The 26,648-nt window shown below is 54.9% G+C and overlaps 1 protein-coding gene across 2 annotated transcripts in view; it reads right to left on the bottom strand.

The window, feature by feature from the left end:
- Positions 1-1,809: 1,809 nt before the first annotated feature.
- The window catches only part of WDR1 (WD repeat domain 1), a 44,662-nt gene continuing 19,823 nt past the window's right edge, over positions 1,810-26,648 (bottom strand). The window contains exons 5-15 of one of the 2 annotated variants that reach the window (XM_003898483.4): positions 25,986-26,166; positions 16,764-16,841; positions 16,419-16,499; positions 15,834-16,067; positions 12,604-12,691; positions 11,204-11,360; positions 9,551-9,638; positions 6,310-6,420; positions 5,202-5,375; positions 4,752-4,896; positions 1,810-2,963 (exon numbers count right to left, since the gene is read on the bottom strand). In XM_003898483.4, coding sequence (XP_003898532.1) covers positions 2,857-2,963; positions 4,752-4,896; positions 5,202-5,375; positions 6,310-6,420; positions 9,551-9,638; positions 11,204-11,360; positions 12,604-12,691; positions 15,834-16,067; positions 16,419-16,499; positions 16,764-16,841; positions 25,986-26,166 — 1,444 coding nt within the window. In that variant the 3' untranslated portion in view covers positions 1,810-2,856. The remainder of the gene's footprint in view (positions 2,964-4,751; positions 4,897-5,201; positions 5,376-6,309; positions 6,421-9,550; positions 9,639-11,203; positions 11,361-12,603; positions 12,692-15,833; positions 16,068-16,418; positions 16,500-16,763; positions 16,842-25,985; positions 26,167-26,648) is intronic. The other variant, XM_021938292.2, reaches the window with a different exon arrangement.

The following is a 26,648-nucleotide window of genomic DNA, read 5'->3' as shown; positions in this document are numbered from 1 at the left end:
TTCTACTTCAGCTTCTTCCTACCAAGAGAAGTCAGTGTGTCAGAGCTGGAAACAGAATACAACATTCCTTAGTTTGGCTTTCTTCTCACTACACTGCTTCCTCCAGAGCCAACGCCAGGTCTGCAAGTCCCTAAGCTGGCCGATGAGCATGACAGGAGATGCCTGCAGCCTACCCTACCCTCTCCATCCACAGGCGTTGATCCTTGCTGGTTATTGCTAATTGATCTCAATGTGTAGTTCCAGTGCAGCCCGAGGTCTTGGAATCCTGAACAGTGTTCCAGGTAGCCAAAGCTGATCTGCAGAATGAAGCTGGTGTGCACAAAGGTATCATTCTGCCTTGAACGGAGCTGTGAGGATTGGCTCCATCTGGGTCGTGCCTGGGATCCAGCTTCTCTCCTCCCCCAAAATGACTCCAATTTGAAGCTCAGCCTTGTGATCACGGATTCCCAACAAACGATTAGCTTGAAAATGCTGCTTGCATTCTTTTCTCTCCAGGGATAAGAAGTGGCTTTAGTTTTCTCCTTTAAAGCTTACTTGTGAAAGAAGAGGATAAAGATCTTCCTCCTTGAAACTGATGCAGATCCTGGGTAGAGATTTAAGTCTTTAATTTCACTGCATGGAGGAGTAAGAGGTACCCTCCCTTCTGCCATGGATCTTCTAAGCCTCAGGGCCTTGTTTGTACCTTGAGTCAGTGACCTTTTTTCACAAATGGAACCACACTATCTGCATTCTTCTGTAACTTAGTTTTTAATCATATATTTTGAAAACTTTCCCATGTATGGACATAATATCCATGAAAAAAATTTAACCTGTATTAAAGACGAAAAAATTTAACCTGTATTAAAGACAAATTATGTCAGGTGTTAAACACATCCTTTGGTCTAGTTATATGTTGAAAATTTTTGTGCCATTTGTCTTTTTTGATTTTGTGACTGGTGGTTTTTCCCCCTTCAACAGATTTCAAAAATATATAGTCAAAAGTATCACTTCTATTCTTTACCATTTTTGTCATTCTTAGAAACACTTGTGTTTGTGTGACTAAAATCAGTATTTTCTTGCCCTCCTACGGTTTTTGCTACAAGGACAAGGTAAGCAAGACTATTTTTATCACCCAGTTTTATCATCACCATTTACTGAATGATTCACCATTCCCACTGATGTGAAAAGTGCCTTGTTCCTAACCCAAAATACACATAGAAACAAAGTCACTTGTGGACTTTAAGATATATAATAGTCTATAACTTCAGAAGTTACAGACTAACATTTTATCCTGACTTTTCTAAGAAGCAGTGTAATTATACTCTTTGAAGATTTTTTTTTAAAAACTGGGATTGCAAATTTAGACAACTTTACAATTGTTACAAACGTACAAAAGGCATTTTCAAAGAACAGTGCCTTTCACTTTGCAATTAATTTGGATGTTTGGGAATTTGATTTTTAACATCTAAATGCATGCTATTCCTTACCTGAAAGCTATACAGGCTGCTAAGAATCTGACAAGTAGATGGGATGTAGACATCATCTGGTCCAGTGTTTTCAGTTGACAAACTTAGGCCCAGAGAAGGGCAGGGATGTGACCCAAGTCACAGGATGATCTGGCGGTACGGCTGGGAGCAGGAACTGAGGGTTCCAGCCCGTTCTCCGGGGCTTCCCTTCCACCACACGATGGATCTGACAATCCTGGGTTCCAAATATTTCCTGCCTGAGGCTGCAGGCTGGTAAGACCCCTAAAGCCATGAAAATCCCACAAAGGTTCCTCCCCACCCAGCCGCCCCACGTACCCCCATCACACAAAGTCAGTGATCCACATTGAAGAGAAAAGATATTTAATTATTTCTCAGGCTAATCTCTTAAAGCGCTCAGTGTTTTCACAAGTGCAAGGGGAGGGATTGTTCTCAGCCAACATTTACCAGTGATTCCGACACACGCAAAAACACTCCCAATCACGGTGCTTTATACTTACTTTTAATTTCCGCACTGAAAAAGAAAAGGAAGGTAAAAACGATGACAGATTAGTTTACAGTGACTTCATCTTTGTCCTTAAATTAACCTTTGCTCCTGAGAGCAGGAGAGAAAGACAGGGGAACATCAAAGCATGATGGTGAAACGGTGACCAGGACACCTCGGTCTGGCTAACAAGGGTTCTAAAAACCTGGACATGGTGCCGTCAACACACTAGTTTGTAAACACTGACAGGCAACAGTTAAGATACATTAAAAAAAAAAAAGAAGAAACCAAAACAACCCACAATTCCATTCTTAAAATCAAGCACAAAATCTGATAAGGAAACATATCCAGGGGTTGTGTCCCCCATCTGATCAGGAGGTGGCACTCTGAAGGCAGCCACACAGTGTGAGTCACACACTAGGGAGAGACAGACATGTGCTCAACACAGAATTCCGGCTTTGCTGAACTGCAATGCATATTCCCTCTTTTCACTAGTACAGAAATGTTCTGCAGGCAGGAACGTGAGCCCCCCGGCTCACTCACCTGTACAACCTCCTCTGACAGAAAGTGAGAGCCACGGCGGGGCCAGGGGCTCTGTGTGCTTTGGAGGCTACTGCCTCTGGAATGTTCCGCATTCTCAAGGTTTGGTTGGGCTGTGGGTTTTAGTTACGCTCCACACATTGTTTACGTGCTTGCTTTATTTTTCATGTGCAAACTGTTCCTGTCTAAAGCTTTCAGAAGAACGTGTACAGACACCCTGCAGAGACGAGGGTCATGACGGGGCCCTCCTGCCTCTTGCGGTGGGGCGGGGGCATGGGGGCGCGTCACAGAAATAGAGAAAGGACATGTTCCGCTGCAGTTAAATGCTAGTCCCTGATTCGGTCCATCCAGAGGCGGGGGTGGGGCTCCTCAGTAGGTGATTGTCCACTCCTTGACAGAGGCGTCATGGGAGGTTGTGACCAGTGTGTGCTCGTCCAGCCAGGCCAGGCTGCTGACATGGTGCAGCCGGTGTGCATCTGGAAAGAAAAGGTGTGATTTAACGAAAAGCCAAACTTCTCTGCATCTATGTACATCTTGGACTAGGAAGATGGAACCACCTGGGCCCTCAAAAAAATGGCCACGATCATTGCAACTCAGGAGTCTGGCATGGTGGCAGTGGGGCTGAATTCTCTGCGTGGCACTCCTGAGCCCTGGGGCCGGGTACCTCTTTTTCATGTGCTGCAGGGTAATTAGCAGCATCCCTGGCTCCACCTACAGATACCAGAGGCTCCCTCTCTCCAAGTCTTGACAACCAAGTTCCAAGGGAGTGAAATAACAATGTCGTCTTCTGTATAAAAGCGATGACATGCAGACAACACACAAACAGCTACACCGTATCCATGCCCTATTAAAATGGGGCAGGCATGACAACCAGTAAGAGGCTGGAAAACACAGGACTGGGGGGGCCACTGACTTTCCCCTCTGTGACAGTCACACTGTGGGTGACCAGATTCGATTCCCCATCATCTTGCCTCCACCCACCCGAGATGCCAACAGTGAGACTGTGCGCTTATGGCTCCTCTGTGGCTGACTCTGCCCATGATGCCCAGGGAGGCTCCCAGCTGCAGGCAAGGGGGTTCCCACCAGCTCTCTGCTCCCCAGGTCCGGGAGGCCCCCAGCCTCTAGGTCTGCAGCCCCGCCTAGACAGGGTAAGATTCAGCCCCCACCCCACCTGGCACGGCACACACCCTGATGCAGGAAGCCTTGGCCTGCGGGTGGCCCAGGAGCACCTTCAACCACCAAGCAGGACTTGGCTGTAACGCCAGGCTTTAGTGCTCTGTCCACATCGCCAGGCTCGCTCTTTTCCAGGTGCAGAACTCAACTATCTGTACGAGAGCCTGATGCCAAGGTCACTTCATGTTTGGTGGCCTGCGATCCCATAGTGAAGACACAGACCTCGACCTCCTACTCTCTATCCGACTAGCTCTTGCTGTATTTTTTTCTGGATCCATTTCATTCATGAACTTGTTTGATTCTCACTATCAGACTGCCGACTGCCTTATAAACCAGGATGGACATTGAAACCTGCTTTGTGTCCCCTCCCTTCCAGACCGGGCTGCCTTCCCTCTTTGCCTGCCCTGCACCTGAAGCCTGCAGCTGGGGAATGGGCTCTGGGGGTGGGCTAAGACATTTTTAAATAGGAAAGGACCCCATTAATGTTTAACACAAAAGGATGTCTTTAAGGAGAATGGATGAGGGGACTTGACCACACACTAGGAGGAGAGTGGTAGGGGGGCACTTGGGGAGGGAGGGTTTGGACAACACAGATGATGCCTCCCGATACGTGCGCGGCCACGCGAGGACATCATAACCCCCACAGGGAGAAATGATGACATGCAGGACTAAATAAAAGTGACTGTTACAAATCATTTCACCTGTTTCCTTTTTAAATGTGGCTACCAGGAAATTTCAATGCTACATGAGGCTCACATTATACATTGGACGTGGCTGTCTTAGGGAGGGGGAGACCCTGGTTCCAGGTGGGATTTAAGGGGTGGGTGGGCGAAGTGAAGACGTCAAAAGTGAGACCTTCACTCAGCTCAGCAGGTGTCCTGTGCATGGGGCCCCCATGGTTCCTCAGTACAGCCAGCGGCGCAGCTGGTGTTTGCTGGAGGGAAGGAGACCCACACGTCTTCCAGACCACCTGCCCAGAAGCACAGAGGCTACTTAGCCCTGGGGACCGCAGCCAGGGGACAGCCTGTGAAGTGGCCCGTGGAGCCCTGGACTATGGGTGGTCCCCGCCAAGGCCTGGGGGCGGAAGTCACCTTGGATCTTGACTCTGGTTTCCGGATCACTCAGGGTCCAAACATACACCATCATGTCCATGCCACCGGAGGCAAAGTGTTCATTGTCTGGGGACCAGGCCAGGCAGACGATTTTTGCATGGTGTCCATAAAAAACATTGTTCTCCTAATTGCAGGTTGAAAACAAGAGAGGCAGCAGGTCAGGTTCAGGCCACAGTTGCCTGTATCACCTCGCTTATCCCTCAAGGCGACAATGGGGACCCAGGTTTCTCAGGCGCTAACTCTATGCCAGCGGCCCCTGCAAACCCACTGACTCCTCAGAAGCATGGCACGAGGCACCTGCTACTTGTCGAGGCAAAAAAGCTACAGCTCAGACAGGCTCAGCTCAAGGTGACCAAGTCACGGATATTAACCTCCCACTGCCAACTGCACCGCCCAGCACGGGGACAGAGAAGCCTGCCGCCCACTCACCGAGTAGCCGTCAGCAACGCTGAACACTGTGACCACCTTGCTGGCGTCACACACCGCGAGGAAGGCGCCATCGTGGGAGTAGGCCACATCGGTCACGGGGCCCTTCGCCTCCAGGAGCTTGCCCTCATCCTTCAGTGTGGTGCCCAGGATGGAGTACAGGCGGACGTTACCATCCTACAGCAGGGACAGAGAGGAAGTGAGCCACCCCCGAACACACACACCACACCCACCCTTTGTGAAGGGAGGGGTTGAGGGCTTCAGAAAATGTGCTATTCCCGCTGACTGCTGCTCCACTGGGCCCATGCCAGGCACTGGGCACAGCTCTTCCCATGGATGGGCCTGAAACCTACACACCTCTATGAAAACGGCTGTCGGTACCTCAGGGCACTGCTGGTCTCCTGAGGCCCTCAAGCTGGCTGGTAGAGGAAGCCACTCCATGCCCTGGTCACATCCGGCACCTGAAGGACCGGGCAGCAGGCAGACCCACCCGGCCCCTAGCACAGAGGGCACTGCCACGCCTGCTGCAGGACTGGGTTATCGGAGGGCTGCCCTCCAGGGCTGGGCAGGGGAAATGAGCTCTTCTACAAAGCACTCAGGACTTGGCCGGGCAGACTGTGACCGGGCCGCACACACAAATTCAAGGGCGCTGAGGACGAACTCAAGGGAAATTGTAAAATGCCTGGTTAGTACTGCACCTGGAAGATGCTTGGAAGTTTCTGTCACTCTTCATTTAACCTATGAGCCGAGCCCAGGCCCAGGGGATGCCGTTCCTTCATTTCCTGACCTGCTACCCTCTTGTGCTCCCCCCACCACTCATGGGGCTGGCTCTGAGACCCAGCTGTCCCCTCCTCGGTACTCTCCTTACCTCACTGTCTAGTCTTGTGGGTACCTGGACAGTGAGGTGGGGGGAAGTGCCAAGGGAGGCAGGGGAAGGCTCCAGCTCTGGGTGGCAGGAGGTGGCTGGGCCCCAGAGCAAGTCCCTCGCCCCCAACCCCCCCATCCTTCCCCTGACCCCTTGCCTTCCCTGAGACAGCCCTGGTACTCAGGCTGTCCCCAAATCACCCAGATACCAAGGACAGAGAGCATGGGGGAGAGGAAAGCGCCTTACCGCACCCCCAACCGCCACCGTGTCCCCGCCGGGGTGCACTGCCACAACTTCGGGCTCATAGCCGGGGTTGTCGATGCTGAAGCACTTCCTCTGATCCTTCAGCAGGACAATCTGCGGCACACACAGGCAGCCAGTCAGGCGGTCCAGCCCTTTGGGACAAAGCCCTCAGTGGCAGGAGGGGCGCGTCCCTTTCAGGGCTCGCTGGAGTTGGGTTTGGCTCCATCCCCAACCTTTTTGCAGGGCCACCTGGGGCTCTGAGCCACACCACCTGGACTCAGTCCCAGCCTTGTGACCCTCAGTCAGGTGGGACAGGAAACACACCTAACTGTGACCATCACTGTCATCACTACATTACTTCCACTGCAGTCACGACAGCACCACCTCTTGGAAAGTCAATTGGCCTCTGAACTTCAGTTCCTCCAGTCAATGAGGGAAATAAGTGCACTCCGCTGAACAGTGCTCCGAGGCGTCAGGAGGGCGGGAGCACCCAGGGCAACAAGGCCCCAAAGCAACAGTGCAAAAGTAGATGGCACGCGGGATTCTAGGTTCTGGCTTCTTAGAACAAAGGAAAGAAACAGAGTTCCTCAGCGCATGGTTCTCCCACAGCTCGGGAACAGGAGAACCTCGTGGCGCCCAGAAGACACAACACGGGCACCCAGCTGTGGAGCGTCCGCCTCTGACTCCAGCAGACTGGCAGTGGAGCCGGAACGCTCCAGTCTGCAGACTCTGCTCCCCAGTCAAGCATGACTCGCAGGGGTAGAAGGGCAGATGGCAGCATAGCACGGTGGCCGGGAGACCGGTGCCTACTCCCTGGGGCCAGGGTTGCTTCTCCTGATGCCCCAAGCCCACTGGGAAGCATGCACCCCTCATGGTGGCTGCCACTCCAGCCCCGCACTGCCTTTACTCCTGACCTGCTTGGCGAGAGGACAGAAGACCGTCCTTAGTGTGGGCTCAGCCATGCTGGTCAGCCCTCAGAACTGCCAGGGTGCCAAGTACTCAGGCGTCTGGGCTGCAGTGGGGATGCCCACACGGCACAGTGCTGACCGGGCAGGGCTCCGAAGACTGACAGACCGAGGCCTGACCCCAGCACAGCTGCTTGCTGGATGAGGGGACAGCCCATAACCATCCTGGGCCTCAGCAGCCAGTGGTGCCTGGCTGTCATGAAGACAGGAGTCAATGTTTAGAGTAAGAAAGGTACTAACAACAGTAAACAAAAACAGCAACAACCCCTGGGCATGTGCCAGCGTTCTGCTGTGAGTGTTCCAGCCCCACAAGGCAGGGATCCGGTTCCCCGTTTCGAGGAGAAAATGGAGTACAGTGCTTATGCTGCACACCCAAGGGTCCAGTTACCACAGGCTGAGTTGGGACTCGCCCAGAATCCAAGCCTCGGCACCCGCACTGGGCCTTTGCCTCTGGTATGTGCAGCAGACGCTCTGCAGCGGGACCTTCCTTCTTCTGTCTCCCCTTCTTGTCAATTCTTCCCGTTCTAACTTACTCAACTGCTCCCAGACAGAGTGGCCTTCATCTCTTGAGTTTTGCCTTTATCCCAGTGTGCCCCGACCCAAGCCACCAGCTGTCACGAAGGCAGGCAGCCTCCGCCCCTACCCTCTAGGCTTCTGTTTCTGCATGGATTGTGGGTGGATCGGGATGAATGGCAGCAGCGCCCTGACTAAAACCTACTACTGAAGATGCACCTCTGTCATCTGCTTGGTTCTGGGGGTGGCCTTACCTACTCACAGGCGAGGAATGAAGGCCTAAGCATTTGCCTGAAGCTTTGTCTAACGTGAGACTTGAACATGGTTGTTTCCTGATCTAAAATCCCAGGCCCCTCCCAGTACCCTCCTAACCCTTTGACTGGTGACAGGGAGCTCTGCAGAAAATTCTGACGCAGAGCAGGGGTTCCAGATGCCCTGGGAGGACTGGGTGATTAACAGCAGATCAGACAGAAAATGCCTCACAAGGAGGTAGAGGGACCTGTAGCCTGTCCCCCACACAACACAACCCCACCGGGGACCTTTCTAACCTCTTGGGTGGCAGGCGCCTGCTGGGCCCATCTGAACATCCTCGTGAGATCCTTACTCTCAGCCTCAGGGGAAAGGACGGCCTAAGATGACCACGACTTTACAGATGAGGAAACCTGGGTCTGGAGACAGTGCACTCTGCCCTAGGCCTCATCCCCTCACCCACAAAGCCCCATGTGCAGACCCCTTGGCTGGGAAGAGCCCTGCTGTACAGAGATAGGCCACCTGCCGGCCTTCTAGAACTTCGCTTTGTAGCGTTTCCCCCAGGCCCCGAGGCACTCCGTGTGCGGATTCCCTTTGCACCTCCCCACCCCCACTGGCTGTCCAGGCTGTTTGCAATAATTACTTGGCAGGGATTTCTTATTATCTAGGACACAGAGAAATCCACTCTCCCTAAAGCAATTAAGTTCACAAGGCAAAGGAGGGCCGGAGGGTCCTGAAAGCAGCTTTCTTTAGCAGGACTCGCCACTCATGCCAACAGGTGCCCCTTGCCTTCCCCGGTCTACATGCCAGCAAGCCTAGGCTCGCCAACAGATAGTATCTTCTGCAGAGCAGAATTCTGCATAAAGTGGGTCAGGCTTGGGTCTCAGGTGGCTTTGGTCTGGATATTCCAAAGGTGTGCAGGTGGCCCCGCTGTCTGGGGTGAGAAGCCAGGCTGGGGAGTCAGGTGCCACCCTTCTGCATGCGGGAAAGTACCAAGCCACTCTAGGCCTCAGCCTCCTCATCTGTAAAAGGAACCAAGATGGTGTGAGGAGCCTTACATGTACTTCCTCACAATCACCTCGATCTGTGAGTGCTGGGGATGGGAAACTAAGGCTCAGAGAGGGTGAGGTAAATGCTGGAAGTCACACAGCTACAACGCAGCAGGGCTGGGACGTATACAGGAGCAAAGGCAGGCCCACCCCAGAGTCTCTCATAGACCTTACAGGCGGACAGGCACGCAGAGTTGTCTGAGGCTTAGAGACAAATCTCAGCTCTGCCCTCTGACCAGTTGTGGCCTTGGACAAACAACTTATCCATTCTGTGCCTCCAATTCTTCATCTGTACAACTGACAGGATGGCGGTGAGGATTAACTATGTGAGATCCCTTAGTGCAGTGCAAATAAGCGCTCAACCAAAACTCAGACTAGAGCAACTGTCAAACAGGACACGAGTCAAATTCAGCAAGCAGGCACCACACAGCTGCAGGCTCCAACCCAAACACTAAGCCAGGTCCCTACCTGCCCAATGCACACGACCACGGCGTATCCCCCGGGGCCGACAGCCACGCACTTTGGTTGAACATCAAGTTTCACAACTCCTTGTCCGCTGTTGGAGAGAAAGGAAGCACATTACTGCGACACTGCAGCAGCTCAGTGTAGGTATGCATACGTAGTTACTGTTAAACCACAGCAATCTTGCTCCTTAGGAGAAGGCAATTCTACTGCCATCTATACTGGAGAGACTTGCTGAAATAAGGGATGGTGGCAAAAAAATGACCCATGACTCTGGTGCAGAGATTATAAATCATAATGGGGGCCCGGGTCGGGGGTGGGAAGGAGTGGTGGGAGGCAGTGAAGGGCATTGTTTATGCTCCTATTTATCTGTGGTAAGCCCTCATTACACCCAGATGTGGTTTTTGTCCCCGTGTTGGCTAAAGACGCTGGAGTTTACTGAGCACAGACAGAATCGAGCTCTGCTCCCCAAAATCGATGGGTAACTTTTAAGAATCCACTACCTTTAATGGGTGAAAATCATGTTATCTTTAGCCTTGGCCAATGCTACCAAAACTTGTCCTAGAAAGACTCAAACACATAAACTTCTTGAAAACTGAGATAATCAAGAGAATTTCTGTGTCACTGGGCCAAGTGTGGCATCCCCAAAGGCTCCGCAGCAAGGTCACCAGGCCAAGGCTGGCTCTGTAAGGGCCTTGCCTTGGGTTATCTGGCCCAGGGAAGATCTTCATGGGACGTGTTAAAGAGTGGGGTCACCACAGGGCAGTAGAAAGAGGACCAGGGCCCAGATGCCTGGGCTCTGGGGCCACTTCTGCCACTCATCGGAAGGCCTAATTTATCTACAGATGCCCAGTCGGCCAGGCAGGCAGGGTCTTGTGCAACAAGGACAGCACACCTGCTAGGAGCTGCGTGCTGTATCCTGTGCCAGGCTCCCATCAACAGGCCCCAGCAGTCCCCACCTCTCAGGCAACACAACTTAGGCAGGACTACCGGGTCACAAAGAGGTCTACACAAGAAATGTAGGGCCAGAGGAGGGGTCAGACCTGGGCGTGGGGACACTGGATGTGCAGTGCCCTTGTCAGGGCCTGGAACATTTCCCTTTCAAGTCTCTCCAACTGCATTTAGGACTTCAGATCACTTGCAAACTGCTACTCTCCGAGCTCCGCTGACTGCCAATCAAAGGCCCAAGAGTAAAAACAAACAAGACATTGTCTTTTAACCAGATCACTGTGCCCATCTCACCCTTGAGCAGAAGGGGAATGCTGTCTTGTTCTCAGCACCTGCCCTGTGCCAGGCTCACCTAACCCACAATGGCCTGAGGCAGGCTCCACTGTACCCGCCTTTACTGATGAGGAAAGGGAGACAGGGAGAGACCGCAGCAGGTTTCTGAGGAACAGGGCTGTGATCTGCTGCCCCTGCTTCCAGGGCAGAGTCCACACCTGGCCATCGTCTGTGGGCAAGAGCATTACCCAGACCACCCGGATCTGTAACACAGTGCTGGGCTCAGGGCCCAACAACAGGAGAACAATGCTGGGGACAGGGCGGGAGAGATGAAAGGAGGAGGTGAGGCATCCTCCAGAACAGGAACTGCTGGTGGCACAAGCCCTCCGCAGGGAGCTGAGGCTCATGTGGGACCCCTGCAGACTCGAGCACTCTCACCTGTAGTCCCGTAGCGTGAGGCTGGTGTACCGCACGGTGTCGTCCATGCTGCAGCTGATGAGCTGCCCCGACTCGTCCACGGTCATCCTGGACACCTGGTTCGTGTGGCCCTTCCCAGCGAAGGAGTCGTTCTCCCCTGTCTCTGAATCCCAGTAATGTAGGGCAGGGTTAAGGAAAAGCCCGGCTCCCGGGACTGCTGGGTGTTCTCCAGTGTGGCTTCAGTCCTAAGATTCTCCGTTTACATCAACAAATGAGAATCTCATTGCAAACGGATATAACCATTCCCCGCTGGGAAGCCGGCAGTGTCCACTGTTGACATGTTCTTGGGAAGGGATATCTGAAGTGTGGGTGTACCACACAGGGACTGGGATGAGGCAGAAAGGGAGCCATGCTGGAGGCTCACTGGGGACCAGAAAGCCGGGGAGACTCCAGTGTCGCCTCTGCCACTAGTTATCGGGCAGGCACAGCCCTCTACCCCCACATTTCTTTACGTTTTGGGGGCAGAGGGTGGCATGTCTGCCCTCCTCTCCCAGCACTGGGGGGACCTCCTTGGGTCCTGGACAGTCCCCCTGGGAGGTGCAGCACATGCAGACCAGAGCTGTCCACACAAAAGGCAGTCTCCAACACGGCACGGTGCTTGGGGGGGGCAGCCGGACAACGCACAGCAGGTGCCTTCATCAGCAATTTGTGTGGGCATCCCTGCCCAAGCACTCTGCAGATGGTGGCTCCAAGATTCAAGACAGCCCAGTGAGCAGGGTGTCACCAGCTCCAGGCCATGCAGGAAAAACACAACAGAAGCCCCCTTCATTGGGGAGAAATCAGGACTCATTTAAAGAAACCAAGACAAGGACTTACAAGGGGGACACAAACACCTCCAGGGAACATCACCGAAGGGCCACAAAGCACCTCGCAGGAGCTCCAGCCCTGGCTCTGCAGACCACAGGCTGCGTGACTCTGGGGAGGGCACGTCAGCTCTCTGGGCTCCAGTTTTCCTATTTTTAAAACAAGGGGACCCAACGTAAGGGTGTCCAGGTGCTTGTGAATTCTAGGAATCAAGAATCCCACCGTGTGGAGTAGGGCCAAGGTTGGCGCCAGCTGCCATTGGCAGGGAGAGTGGCAGCCCAAGCTCAGGGCCGTTAAGCCACTCTCTCAGGGTTGCATGACAAGAAGGGACTGACCAGGTCGGAGCCGCCTGTGGCTTTTCCTCAGCCTAAGCCCTGGAGCTGCCAAGGCCCCATGTGCAGACAGGCCACCCCCTAGAAGCCACACTGGTCAGAAGAGCGTGTGGCTGTGGCTGCAGCTGGAGCCACCTGGCTGGCCTGGCCTCTGGCACCGTGGGAACAGGAAATTCCCCTCTAGAGCCAGCGACTCTGGAGCCAGCTCTGTGAGTCAAAGGATATTAATGTGTCCGTCGTGGCTTCCAGAGTAAATGTAGGACTTGCCGCCGTTTTTATGCACCGTCAGACACTGGATGGATTTACTGTGGCCCTGTGGAGGAGATGCACTGGGCGGGTAAGCTGAGGACACACCGCCCTGCCCTCTGCCACCCACTTTCTACCAGCGAAGCTTCTGGGTAATAGAGGCGGCAGATGCCCCTCAACCCATGGCAGTGCAGATGTTCTGAGGCCCCAGTAGCCCCAGCTGCCTGAATGCATGGCCCACAAGCTCTAAGAAACCTTTCCAAAGCTACCCAGTCACCTACAGACCCTGCCCGTCATTCCCTTCCAAGGTACCTAACCCAGACCTGGGCCCAGATCTGCGTCTGACCAAGGCCCAACACCTGAGCACCTAACGTGTGCAGACATGTGGCCTGCACCCAGCTGACTGGCACCCGTCAGGGTGGAAGCCACAAGGGGGTCAGTCCAGGAGGCCTCTGATGGCCACACTCACTTCAGGCCCTGGTTTGTGAGGTTTCTTCTCTCTCCCTGCCCAGGAGTGCTGGCCCTGCTGAGGGCAGGGGTCTCTCTGACCACTGTAAAAGCCCAAGGCTGTCTGTGAACGCTGACGCTCCTACCCTGACCTCCCTGACTGCTACAGTGGAGGGCACACAAGGCTGGTCTACAACCAGACAGCTGCTTCCAGAGGGAGGCGTTTAGCGCTCCGTATCTAATCCTGGGACAAAAATAACGGCTGGGATGCAGGCTCCTCATGCCTCTCCCCTGCAGAGGGAGGCCGGCTCCTGGCTGGCCCCTCTCCTCTGAGCTCAGGGATTTTCCGCAGGAATTCTTGATCTCTGTGGTATGCCACATGTTGCCACAATATGGCATGGATCTTTGGAGGCAGGTCTCCTTGGAGACAGGTACACAAGAGTTACCAGTGGGACTGGAGGATGGGCAACGAATGCAGCTACTTCCATCTTTTTCACAAAGATGTGGGGAAAAATCATCATATGCCCCAGTAAGAGATGCTGAGCTGGGCTGCCTCCTTCCAATGTGGCGTCCTACCAGTCCCGCTCCTTACAGTGTAGACCTCAGACCAGCACAGCCCTCACCAGCAGGGCTCAGGCCCACCTTACTGCCGAATCAGAACGTGCACTTGGCAAGAGGCCAGGAGACTTGTGTGCATGCTCAACGCCTGGAACTCACAAGACACACTCCCAGCCCTGCCCAGATGCCCACAGGTGTTCCTTCTGGAGACCTCCCTGTAAACTGAGTGCCTCTGGGGTGTCAGCAGCCAGCGCTTTTTAGAGCTCCCAGGTGGTTCTAACATGCAGCCTGGGCTGAGACGGGCTGCTCAACCCCACTGCAGCCCAGATCAGCACGGAACACCAGCACCGGCATGACTCACACAGGTGTGGCATTTGAGAGCTGGGACGTCCCCACGTCCCAACTGGCCCTTGGGGTTTTTTTGGTGGAAGGGTGGGATGCTGGTTGCTTTTTTGGGACATGAGTTTAGCCACGGTGGCAGGCCAGGTGCACTGGCCCCAGACAGTTGGCAGCAGTGGTATTAGAAGAGCGCTCTCAGGGCAGCCCCACCAACAGACACGGGATGGCAGACCTTGGGGCTGACACCTGGAGAACACTGTCGGGGACGGCCCACGGGAAACTGCTTTTCTGGGCAGTAGCAAAGCCTTACTCACTTGTGCACAACTTCTCACCATCCCGCTTGGAGGCCTACTGGACCACAGTCTCGACAAGAGCCCTCAGCTCCCCCAGGCAACCACCTCCTTGGCCCCATGCTGTGCATGCCTTCCTTTTTATCCTCATCACCCTGGGCTGTGAGCCCAGCAACGAGGCGCTCCCGATTCCCCTCTATCCTCAGGGTCACATCTAGTGAGCCTTTATGGTTCAGCCTTTCCCCTCTCAGCAATGCTGCTGCCCCTACTGCCCTGGCACAAAGGAACCGTGACTCTAAGCGTGAGTGCTGAGGTGACCTGGTCCTTAGGAGTCACACACACAACGTTAAGGAGGCCCCTTCCTCGTGGGCAAACTCCCCTGTAAAACAGGGATGGTGATTCTAGCAGCCCCTCTTAGAAGCTGTGGTGTGAAGGAGCCACCGACAGCACAGCACACTGCTGGCTGCACAGTCCTGGGGGCTGCTCCAGGCTGGCCCACGCTAGCCCTGCGGGGTTCGCACCCTCTGCAGAGGCTGGTCCCCAGAGCTCCACAGCAGCAGGCTGCAATGGGTGAGGGAAGTGCTGGGGTTTGTCTCCCCGAGTGGCTTAAAGCAGGAGCCCAGGAAGACTTGGCTGCTCGGATGAAGTGCATTGTCCACATCCCTTGGTATTGCAGCTCTGAATAGCAGGAGAGATCACCCACCCTGGGCCACCAGCACTGGGGAAACCTGACTTGGAGTTCCCAGCAGATGCAGTGTGGGAAGCAGGGGTGGGTGCTGCTGTCAGAGCAGGCCCTGAGGATACGGAAGGGACCCCTGCTCTGGCTCCTGTCCAGTTGCGAGATTCCCAGAGGCGTCAACTTGGCTGGTGTGGATGGAGGGAGAAGGTAGGACCCCTCCAGCCAATGGAACACAGGGAGCCTCTGGCTCAAGTGAATCCTTCCGGGTTAGGGTTCAGAAGCAGGCGCCTTGCTCCTCCCCAGGATGGCATTCGGGGCCTTCACACCTGGGCCCCATGTATGATTCTAACTCCCTTTCCTCCTGGTCCCATCGCTCCCTCATGCAACTCCAGTATCTCCTTCACACCCTGCCCACATTCAAACCCCAGGCAGCGCCAAGGCCCAGGCCCAAAGCCACCTGCTCTTCCTCCTCCTCCTGCCCCTGGACCTCCGCAATGCCCCCTCACCCGCCCTGGCGCTCAGTGAGCTCCCGCTCTTGCCTGCAGTCAGGTGAAGCACAGGCTGCAGACTCCCAATTCAGGGAAGGCCGAGCCCTGCGGGAAGTAACCGCTCTCAACAGCTGGGGGCGATGGCCACTGCCCCGGATCCCTAGGCTCCAGCTCTTACAGTAGCTCAAGGGGAGCTTGGCACCTGGCCTGCCACTGTGGCTAACCTCATGTCCCAAGAAAGCAACCAGCATCCCACCCTTCCACCAAAACCCCAAGGACAGCTCTGAGGTGCCTGAGGACACCTCTCTAGCCTCCACCTGGTCTTCCCTCAGTTCCCTTCCTTGCTGGCCACACTGGGCTCTTCCCTGCCCACCCAGGGGACAGAGCCTTCCCCAGGGCAGGCCTTACCTTGATAACGCGCAGGGGCTTGCTGGGGTTGTTTCTGTCCAGATAGTTGATGTACCCGGACAGGGAGACACTGAGCAGGTGGTCCTTCTGCCATAGGCAGCCCAGCTGCTGGTCCAGAACCGTGGAGCCCATGGGAAATGTGCTGACCACGGAGTTCACGTTGACGTCCCAAATCTTGGATGTTTTGTCCCCAGAAGCAGAAAGCAAATGGGTGCTGTCAGGACTCCAGCTAATCTATTCAGAGAAAAGCAGTGTGTCACGTGCCAGAGGACTAGACTGGAGAGAGACCCCCAAAAGCAGCTTGTCTACTGCCACTGTTTCTGAGTAGGACAGAAGGAGCCCAGACGGGGTGGGACGTGAGTGAAGCAAGGACAAAACCCACCTCCAGGTCTCCTGTTCCAGCCACTACCTTCTCCCATCACCTCACTGCAACCTTAAAGCTTTTCTGTGCAAAGGCATAAAACCGCCATGACTTGTAGCCCCTCATTTCAAGTTTTTGTCTAACTCCAGATTGGGTATGGATGGACTGACACATGGACTCGGCCAAATTCCCACCACTAGGCTGGGAACCACACTCATACTCACGGCGTAAATCCCACCGTCGTGGGCCTTGCTTCCGCCCAGCGCGCACACCTTCTCCCCAGTCTTCCCGTCATAGATGTATATCTTTCAAGAAATAAAAACATGTGGGTCACGTGTGTGTAAGCAGTTTCTCCACGGACTGTGGCTCTAGAAAACGAGGGCTAACAAACTGAGCTCCCAGTGTGGTTTAAAAGCAGACATGCATTTACTGGGCTCTGACGACACGTCTGCAGAGATAGGGAGGGCGACGTCTAAGTTCTGCATGTCAGGACTAGCCTGTGGCTCTGAGCGGTCACGGGAGCAGGCAGACAAGCCAATCCCCACCCTAAAACCCATCCCAGGTCCTACCTGGCCGTCAGCACTGGCTGTGGCAAATCTGTTTCCATCAGGAGAGAATCGCACACAGTTGACAAAGCGGCTGTGGTCCTGCAGGAAAACAATTACCTGCCTGGTGAGGGGCCGCAGGCCTGACTCTAGGTTCAGGAATGCTCTATATGATATACAGCCTGCTTGCAGCTCCAGCTGTTCATCAGTGTGAACTGTTAGTCCACTAGAAAATGTTCAGAGCTTAAAAAAACATCCCGGGCAGTCCCTCAGTGGAGGGGTAGGAGTCTGTTCCAGCCTCTCTGCCACGCTGACCGCTCTACCTGCTGGGAAAGCCGATCAGCCCGAGCCAAGGCAGACCGCCTCCAACTATGCACCCCTCAATGAGGTGCCCCCAGCAGCTGCCCTCTTCCCTCTGGGCTCAAAGAGCTCAAGCCCTGATCCTTAAGCTTCATGATGGCTGAGACCAGGAGGCCTCTTCCTGGAGGCCCTAGCCCTGTCTCAATCTCAGCTCACTGCAAGCTCTACCTCCCGGGTTCATGCCATTCTCCTGCCTCAGCCTCCCAAGTAACTGGAACTGCAGGTGCCCGCCACCACACCCGGCTAATTTTTGTATTTTTAGTAGAGACGGGGTTTCACCATGTTAGCCAGGATGATCTCGATCTCCTGACCTCGTGATCCACCCGCCTCGACCTCCCAAAGTGCTGGGATTACAGGTGTGAGCCACCATGCCCGGCCAATAATTGACTTTTAAACAAAGTTAAACAATGATTATGACCCTCATTGAGAACAAGAGCCTAAGTGACGAAGGGGAGATGACATGACTTCCAGGGGCAACTCTGTGACTCGAATAAGGAAATGAACGCATTCTTTCCTCGGTCAACAAGAGTCTGTATCAGAGAATGATCCTCTAAACAAGCAGTCGAAAACTGCCAAGACCTGCCCCGCCCTCTCACTGCCCACCTGCAGGCGGCGCTAACCCAGCAAGTGCACATCCAGTGCTACCAACTCTCGGCACAGGAAGGGCTTGCTGCTCAGTGGGTACAGACACTGACCTTCAGGAAAAGCAATGCAACACAAGGTGGATAACAGCGGATAACCTGCCCCATACTCTAAGTAAATCATGGACTTAATTTTAAGGCATGAGCTACCTGCGTGGGGGAACTGCATGTGTTTGATTGTGTAATGTTTTCTCTGGAACCCCGTGAGACCTTATTCAGAAATAGGGTCTTTGCAGATGCAATCCAGTTAAGATGAGGTCATTAGGGTGAGCTGTAAATCCAGCAGGGTTTGGTGTCCTTGTAAGAGGGGAATCTGGACACAGATATAGAGTTGGAGTGAAGCTGGAGGCAGAGATGGGAGTTCTCACAAAAAGTAACCCCCAGGGCTGTCAGTATCTCGGAAAGACAAGGACTCGGAGGGAGCGTGTCCCTGCCCACACCTTGACTACAGACTTCTGACTTCCAGAGAACAAATTTCCATTGTTTAAGGCATCCAATCTGTGGCTTAACAAACTTTGTTATGGCAGCTGCAGCAGACTAACACATGTAATCAATGCTGCCTCTGACACTCATGTAATAACCCACCAAGGTGAGCTGTGCCCATTTCACCAATGAGGAAACGTAGGCCCAGAAAGAGGAATCAGGTGCTGGGGTTCCCAAGGGCCACACTCAACGAAATCGATGTCCCCACAAAGATCATCAGAGTCACCAGAAGATACAGACCCGGTTCAGTCCAGCAACGTCACCAGGGCAGGCAGCCCTCATGGAGAGGCCCACTCCCAGCCCCAGAAATCTCTGTAGGCCCAAGAGTGATGCGACCCCAGAGCTGTGGTCCAAAGCAACCCCGGGCTTCCTGCACTTCGAAGACTAAACCATTTCCTTCAGCCAACAACCCAAACCTGCTTCCCTCTGGTGAGCCCTCCCCAGGGTGCCGCCAAGACCTGCTCACTACTGGGGTCAGGCTGGACACAGGCCCAGCAGGCCCTGGCCGTGTACCTGAACCAGGACCTCCCACCTCATTGACCCGTGTTTTAACCAAGACGAAGGCCCGAGAAATCACACATTCTGACAAGGGGAGTCCCAGTGCTCCTCAGGAGCTACTGTGGGTGACAACAGTCACATTTCCATCCCAGTGGATGAGCAGATTGTCCTCCCTGCCTCATTTCAGGGAGCGCTGTCGTGGGGCTTGTATTCTGTTCTATGACTGAAGAGCTCGTCCTCTGTGGGTTGTGGTCACTGCCCACGAGGAACAGGGATGGAAGCAGCAGGCTGGCTCAGTCTGAACTTGGGCTCACGAGCAATGGGGCTGGCAAGCCCTTTGCCTGCCCCCAGCACCTAGGTGCTGCGAGGCTTGGCCGGGCAAGGCAGTGCTGAACTACAAGGCATGCAATACCCAGGCGGACCCAGGGCTAACGAGGAGATGGAACGGGGGACACGAGACTGCACGGTCGTCTCTGGCTCTGGTGCTAGAGGTCACCCTTCCTTGTGTTTCAGTGCAGTTTCTGCATTTTGCATCTTTAGTTCCTTTTGTACCTTTTCCCCTAGTTCTAAGCCTGGCCCTCTTTGCTTAAATGGTCTGTGTTGTAAGTTTTCTAGCATTTCCAGGTAAGTGAAGTTGGGGAAAGCAGTTTCCCCAGAAGGCCTGATCCACTCAGCTGCTGAGAGTGAAAACCAACTTTCCAGATGGGGCTCTGGGGCCCTCCAGAGATGCTTTACCCCCAGAGGGGCCATGGAGAGCCTGCGGAAAAATTCTTCACAAGAGAACATCAGGTCCAGAGCGGTGGGTAACTCAAGCCACATCACCTGCACGAATCTGGTCTCTAGTTTCCTGTCCAGAGCTCTCGTCTTAGCTGCGCTGGCCCCTGGGCCTTGGGCAGGCGCTCGGCAAGCCTAGGGGTGCTCCAACCCAGAGCCATCCCAGAGGTCAGATCCCTAACTCCGCAGGCCCATTTGCAACCCCTCTTCTGTTGTTACCCGCCATCAGGGAGCCATCACGCACTGAGGGCCCGTTCCCGGTGGGGTTAGCCGATGGGGCCCACCTCCTATCTGTGTCAACATGGCCCACGATCCCTTGTCCATGTCAGCCCATAGGGTCCACATTCCCTGTGTCAAACGGCCTCACAGGGCAGTTCCCAAGACGGCTGCAGGAAGGAGCCGGCTGGCGTGAAGGCAGTGGCGGGAGGGCCTGAGGCAAAGCCCTTCCAGACCCCCTGTGGGTGGGGTGGACAGGTGTGTATGCACCACTACTCCTTCCAGATGAGGTCACACAACCTTGACCATGACATAACCACAGCTCGAATCCTAGACCTCTGACCGGCACATTGAGTTCTCTTGCTGCCCAACTCTGCTTCCTCGGCCAGCACAGCCCCGCCTTGCCGCTGACTTCGCACTGGCTCCTCCACGCCAGCCTGAGCTTCCTTGAGGTGCAGTGGGCCAGGGAGATGGCTGGGCCTGGCTAAACCCCTGGGTCCTTCTGACTGAATGAGTTAAGAACTGAGAAAAGAGCTCACTCCAAATGCCCGAATCACCCAAGCCCAGATGAGTGGGTGGGACAGTGGATGCTGATGGCTCTTGCTACAAACTGGAGAAAACTATTCAGCCACTGTTCAATTCCAACCTGTAACAAGTGCCAATTTCAGTGGTTCCCTGAGGTCAAAACATGGACATTCCTACTCCAGTTCCAGGTCACAGAAGCGAGGACACTCCTGCTTGCCCAAACCCCAGGACCCCAAATCCGAGTCTGTGGTTCACCTCTGCCAGCGCCTCCCACAGGCTCTGGCAGGGTGGTGTCATGTGTCCCTCCCTTGCCCTAGAACCCAGCAGGGGCAGGGGAGGGGCCTGGCAGTCCAGGAACGCAGATGCCCCTTGAGTAGCTCATCCTCATCACCTTTTCCTGCACCTCGAGCCAAGGAGTCCAAATGCAGAGACTGATGTCTGCTCCTGAAATAGCCCCTTCGAAGAGAGAAGCTGCAAAAAGCCCATTAACCAAAAAAAGCGAGGGCTAAAAATAGCCCTTTCCACAGGGAGGCCAGGCCAGTGAACAAAGAGGGAGACGGTTTGGGGAACCTCCCAGGGAGTTCAGAGAGGTTCTGCCTCTGTCCCACCCCCGCCAACCAGCGGGGCTGCAGCAGTCTCATAGTCCAGCCTCATCCCTGGTGGACACCCCACGGTGTCCGGTCCACACTCTCTTGCCTGTCCTCCCTTGTAGCCAAACACACAGCCAAGGCTGACCTGTATCAACGAGCCCCCCTCCCCACAACCCTCACTTCCTTCCACCAATATGTTCCCTCTCACCACCGAGGAAACGGAGGCTTGAAGCACTCAGGTCATAATTAAGTACCACACCCATGTCCACATCAGAGGGACAGAGCACTACAGGCCCCAGCTGGCCTGTCTCTAGCACACACACGCTCATTACCTACCTGGTCAGCGCAGGAACCCTCTGGGAGCCCACCCCATTCCCCCCAGCCTCAGCTGACCCTGTACACAAGAGGACCACAAGCCCACCCTTACACTGTTCACATGCCTATGAGCTGGTAGAAGGGGACAGGCTCTCGGTCCCCATGCCCAGCCCCACTCCACACAAGCCCAGCACGGGGCCTCCACGGCCCTTGGTCAGTGGGTGTTCCCAAAACACCTTTACACGGTGACCTGTGAAGCTGGCTCTGGCCCCCATCCTTCCACCCACCCATCCCTCCCAGCGGACTTCCCTGCAAAGTGCCCTGGGGCAGCCCTTAGCTGGGCTCAGGGGCACGAAGCAGCTCCCCACCCACCTGCCTCTCCCATCACCCAACACGGGTCAGTTCAGTCACCATGTTCCCTGGAGAACAAGGACCATGTGAAGGGACAAGAGGCTCATCCTAACTAACCGTCCTTGAGCCACCTACTGGCCATGTGACCTGGGCCAGGTCACCCTCCCTGCTGTCAGCCCCCAGTTCTCAGGAGTCAGCCAACAGCCCAGTGAAGAGCAAGGCCAGCCGACAGGAGGGGTGGCGCATGCTGAGGACAAGAAAGGGGGTGTGGAACACCTGCGTACCCATCACAGGGGCATGGCCCAGGCAGCCACCATACACGCCAGAAGGGCTGAAACATCTGCTCTCTGCCCTGTCTTGAGTAAGGAAATAGGAAAAAGAAAAACCACCAGAAACCTTGCCTGTTTAGAGCTCAAATTTTCCTTACCTATCAGTAAGGCAGCACGTCTGACAACAGCCACGGCTGAGGTTTCCTGCCCTGCTTGGCTCCAGCCTCAAGTAGGAGAACTATGTGAGGTGCCAGGCCCCCATAGGGCAGAGGCGATGGACAGAGGGAGCAGCAGAGGCGACGGAACAGAGGGAGCAGCAGCGGCGATGGAACAGAGGGAGCAGTGGCACCCCAGCGAGGGAACCCAGGAGTCCTCCGTGCTGAACATTTTCCCACCTAGCATCACAGCTTGTTAGATCTGGCAGTGAGTTCTCAGTTCCACAGCATAAGGCTGAGCCCCCAGGCCGACACGCTGCTCTAAGTAACCATTTCATTAGACACAAACTATCCGGTGCACCAGCAACTCCTGGGACCTGGGACATGCACACAGCTGTGAGCCACACTCCGGGGGGGGTGTGGTCATCCTAGACCACCAACTGCTCACCCGACTGGAGGAAGCAGACAGCCAGAGAGGCAAAGAACCTGGCCCAAGTAGCGCGCACGGCGAAGGCAGACAACAGACAGAAACTCAGTGGGGCCTTTAAACCCATCCAGGAGTACCTATTCCAGGAGCCTGCCTAGCATGAAGACTTCCCCATGGGTAAGATGGGGGGAGGCAGGGAGATGGTCTCGCCACCCTCCCTTTTTCAGGCCACGGTCAGACCCTCCGAGGGGAACCTACCCCTGGGTTTGCAGAACGCCAGTGCTGGAGACCAAGACTGCTGTGCCCAGTCTCAGTCTCTTTTCAGAAATGCTCTCCTGAGATCCCGGGAGTTACTTCTGCAAGTCACCCACCGCATCTTCAATGTCACTGGGTAGGGATGAGCCGGCACCCGGGCCTATTCCAGGTCAAATGTTCCTCCACCCCCATCTTCCTGGAGCCTCATTCAGGTTCAGGCAAATGAAGAGCAAAGCTGGGCTACGGTCCCTCAGGAAGAGGGACACAAAGGGGAGCCTGGCTCGAGCTGGGCCGGGAGCCCACACTTGCTCTGCACAATGGGCTCTTCAACAGAAAGGAAAAGCCATGTGACCCCCGAACATGGGCCAGCGAGATGAAGGTGGCCTCCCGGACTCCACAGGCAGGGCCCCTCGTTTTCCTCGGAAGGAACTCCACAGGCAGGGCCCCTCGTTTTCCTCGGAAATAACTGCTTTCATTTCAGCTCAGGTACAGCGTCCCGGGAGTTCTGCTTCGGCTTGTACCGAAACACCTTCAGAACATGCCTTGTTCCTTTTCAAGGCAGCAGCTCCACCTCGACCCTGCTGGTCCCTCCGCAGTCGCATGCCAGTCCCTCTCCCACCCAGGTGACTAGGGAAGCACCTGCCACCCCACCTCTGCACCCTCTAGCTCAGGCCAGTTTACTGGTCCTGGCCACATGGGGCCTCTGCAGGGAGTGGGTGGGGAAGGTGCAGCTGAAGACAGGCCCGAGCTGCCGCCACAGCCCAGCCGCTCATTCTCTGGAGGGGACGGGCAGCAGGCAAGGCCACCACGGCCCGAGCGCTGGTGCCGAGGCAAAGGGAGCCCAGACCCAGTCGTCATGGGCTGCGGAATGAGAGATCTGGGTTTTGAAAAAAGATACACTGCTGTGTGGATTCCACAATAAGTGGAACTTAATTCCCTCTAAAATAAAAAATGCCCACATATACTTGAGTTTTAAGAATCTTTTACTATAAAAGGCTCAATTAATTCCTGAGAACTTCCACATCCCAGGCTTTCCGACCGCATCAGAAGGGCCCACATATGGAAGGAAGCCCAGCGATGCTCAGCCCACCATGTCCTCAACACCGGCTGTGGCTGGGCCTCATGTTAGCACTCACGCCTCCTCTCACTTCCCCCAGCCTGGATGTGCTCCCTCTCTCCTGGGGTTGGTCCTGAAGGGCACGACCACAGCTTTCCTCTGGGGTCCGGAGGGCTTAAGTGCAGATACACACCAAAGTGTATCAGCAACTCAGAAGGTATCTGGGGACAAGTGTGGGGTCCCTGAGCACCCTTCCTGCCCTTGCTATGCATGGGCAGTTGAGTCCGCACATGTCTCCTGAGCATGTGGATGGTCACTGCTGCCTCTCACACCCTCCCTGCGGCTGAGGGTGCAGCATGGAAGGGTCACTGTCACCGTTTCCGGGAGGGCCCAGAGGCATGACTCGCCCGAGGAGGGCAGAGCCAGCTAGCTCTGTGCCAGGCCACAGCCCTTTCTATTTCTCCCAGGTCCTCAGGCAGGGCCCATGGTTGTGGGTTCCACAGAAGACTTCAAGACACATGGTGGTATCCAGCCTGGAGCTGGGCTAGCGGGGAGACATTTCTACCCAACACTCCTGGGCCAGGGCTGTGGGGTGAAGTCCTTTCTGAAGTTAGAAAGGACAACTAAAGAGAAAGAGTGTTCTGGCCAAGCCCCCAAGCAAGCACACAGGGGCTCAGCGGCCTGGTGAAGAAGGCAGGCTCCAGCCCACCCCTGGAACAAACTTGAGCCCCCGACCCCGCTGAGCACCATGCTGGGTTTAATGCACAGCTGCAGAGTGGAAATGATCCCTCCCAGGGCAGGCAAAGGAGCCCCCACCCACAGCCGGCTTCCGGCTACCACAGAAGCCTCTGAGCTGCTTCCTCCCGCCCTGGGCTGAGATGGGGTGTGCAGCTGACTCAGCGTTACTCACCCTACTCTGCAGTGCCTCCACCCCAGTGAAGAAACATGGCCTGAAGCCACAGCCTTCAATACAGCTCCCAAAATAGCCAGGTCTCCGCTATCTACCCATTAGGCGGTAGCCACAAGAGCAGGGTCTGAGAGCTGCCGCGTGTTCAGCTGTATACAGGGAGTCTCCCTATGCTTTCACCTGCCTGGCTAGGCTCAGCTTGTGGCTCTGCAACAAAATGAAGCCTGTTTCACTACGAACTAGGCATCCTTGGAAAGCCCTCCTGTACCCTAAGCCAAGAACAGTCTCTGGAAATTCTGCCCACTTTGTGGGTCCTGTCCTCACCCTTTCCAGCTGCACTGTGCAGGCTATTTATGATTCACGGCATGACGTCACTAAAATAGACAGTGCTCCTCACTGAGCCACTTTAAGGACATGATCTCATTAATCCTCCATGAGGCAGACAGTGAAACCACTGATGGTCCCAAGAGGAGGAGTCCCGAGACCTTGGTCCAATCTGCAAACACAACCTCCTCCAAGGACGTCAATAGTCCCTAAAATGCGCATTTCTGGGTCCGTTGTTCTTGTCCATCCTCAGCGCAAGCACAAGTGGGATGGGGAAAGCCGGGGCAGAGCCGTGGGGCTGTGCTGAGACTGGCTGCTGGGCTCCTCCCCTCACTCCTACAAGGCTGGGCCAGGAAAACGGGCATCACAGATGCTCCAGACCTGCCAGGTGGCTCTCCTACTTCAAATTCATAGTCAAAACCCTCAGATGCTGCTGGCCCCCGCACACCCCCATCTTGCAGCGCAGAAGGGAGAAGTGAGGAGGCTTGGCGAGGCCTGGGTGCCTGCCTGAGGCGGGGTGCATGCACAGCGTGGGCCTGAGATGCTGCCAGCTACACCCAAAGCCTGCGGCACTCCAATGCCCCATTTCTGGCACATTTCTTCCACACAGTATCTTTTAGTCTTCTAACCGTTTGTCACTTTGCAGGCGTACCACTGCCCTCACTGTCTCTAGGGGAGGCCCCCTGAGAGACCAATCTGGATGTCCTGCAAGCTCCTTTCCTCTGCCACTTTGGTGGCCCAGCTAACAGCAGGCCCCGCAGGCTCCTCTCTCTAATGAACACCTCCAGCCCCAGATGCTCGCCTGGTTACACAGCCTCAGAGACGTCCCTGCCCCAACCCCTGACATGCGCACGTTGTCCTAGGGCAGGGCCCTTCCTTTTGGGAACCATCCATGCCCAGTTAAGGGCCTGGGGAGGACGAGTGCTGGGTTGGGGAGCCCTCCCTCTCTTTGCACACCCCTGGGAGCCCACTTCTACCTGTGTGTCACGGTATACGTGGCATGTGCTGTGGTCTCTGCCATCAGCACCTAAACAGGCTCAGCCTCTGCCAGCCTCATATACAAACCATAAATTTCACCCAGAAAGTGAAGTTCACTTACGCCAATTGTGAACTTGAACTTGAATGGGGGTCCCTCAAAGAATGCAGCGCAGTTATCATCGCTTCCTGTGGCCAGCCGGTACGGCCGGCTCTGCTTGATGTCCACACTGTTGATGACTTTGTTGTGTCCTGTGATCTCACCCACAGAAGAGCCACTATCCCACAGGAAGACTGCTCCAAACCTTGACCCAATGAGAAGGATGGAAGACAAAAAAATTAAAAAAAAATTCAATCACAGGTTGGTAAGCAATCTGACAGCTGAGCTGCCAGTGCACAGAGGATGGAGTGACTGTTAGCAGGCAGCTCAGAATGCCACAGGGACAAACGAGGGAAGCACCAGGGTTCTGGCTCCACGAGGCATTTGTCCAAAGGACCCAAGAACAAAATGGAGCAAGCCAGCACCTTCGGGAAGTGGTTGCGTGTGTATGTCTGTGGGGCCCCATGCCACAGGGCCCGGGGCTATCTTTATGGCTTCACCGCTGTCCTTACAGTTCTGTTGGGAGGGAACAGTTACCATTCCCTACAGGAATGAGATGCCCTATTCTTGGCTGACACTCAACAAAAACTGTTTTAGTTACTATTTGCTACTGAATAAAGAAGGAATTAAGACCAAAAGGAATGACTTGAAAAGCCATGGAAAAACACCTACCAGAACATGTATGAG

The sequence above is a fragment of the Papio anubis genome, chromosome 3 (assembly GCF_008728515.1).
Source record: "Papio anubis isolate 15944 chromosome 3, Panubis1.0, whole genome shotgun sequence".
In the NCBI taxonomy this organism is placed as follows: domain Eukaryota; kingdom Metazoa; phylum Chordata; class Mammalia; order Primates; family Cercopithecidae; genus Papio; species Papio anubis.
The sequence above is the reverse complement of the archived record's forward strand: the minus strand, read 5'-3'. Positions and strand labels throughout refer to the sequence as shown.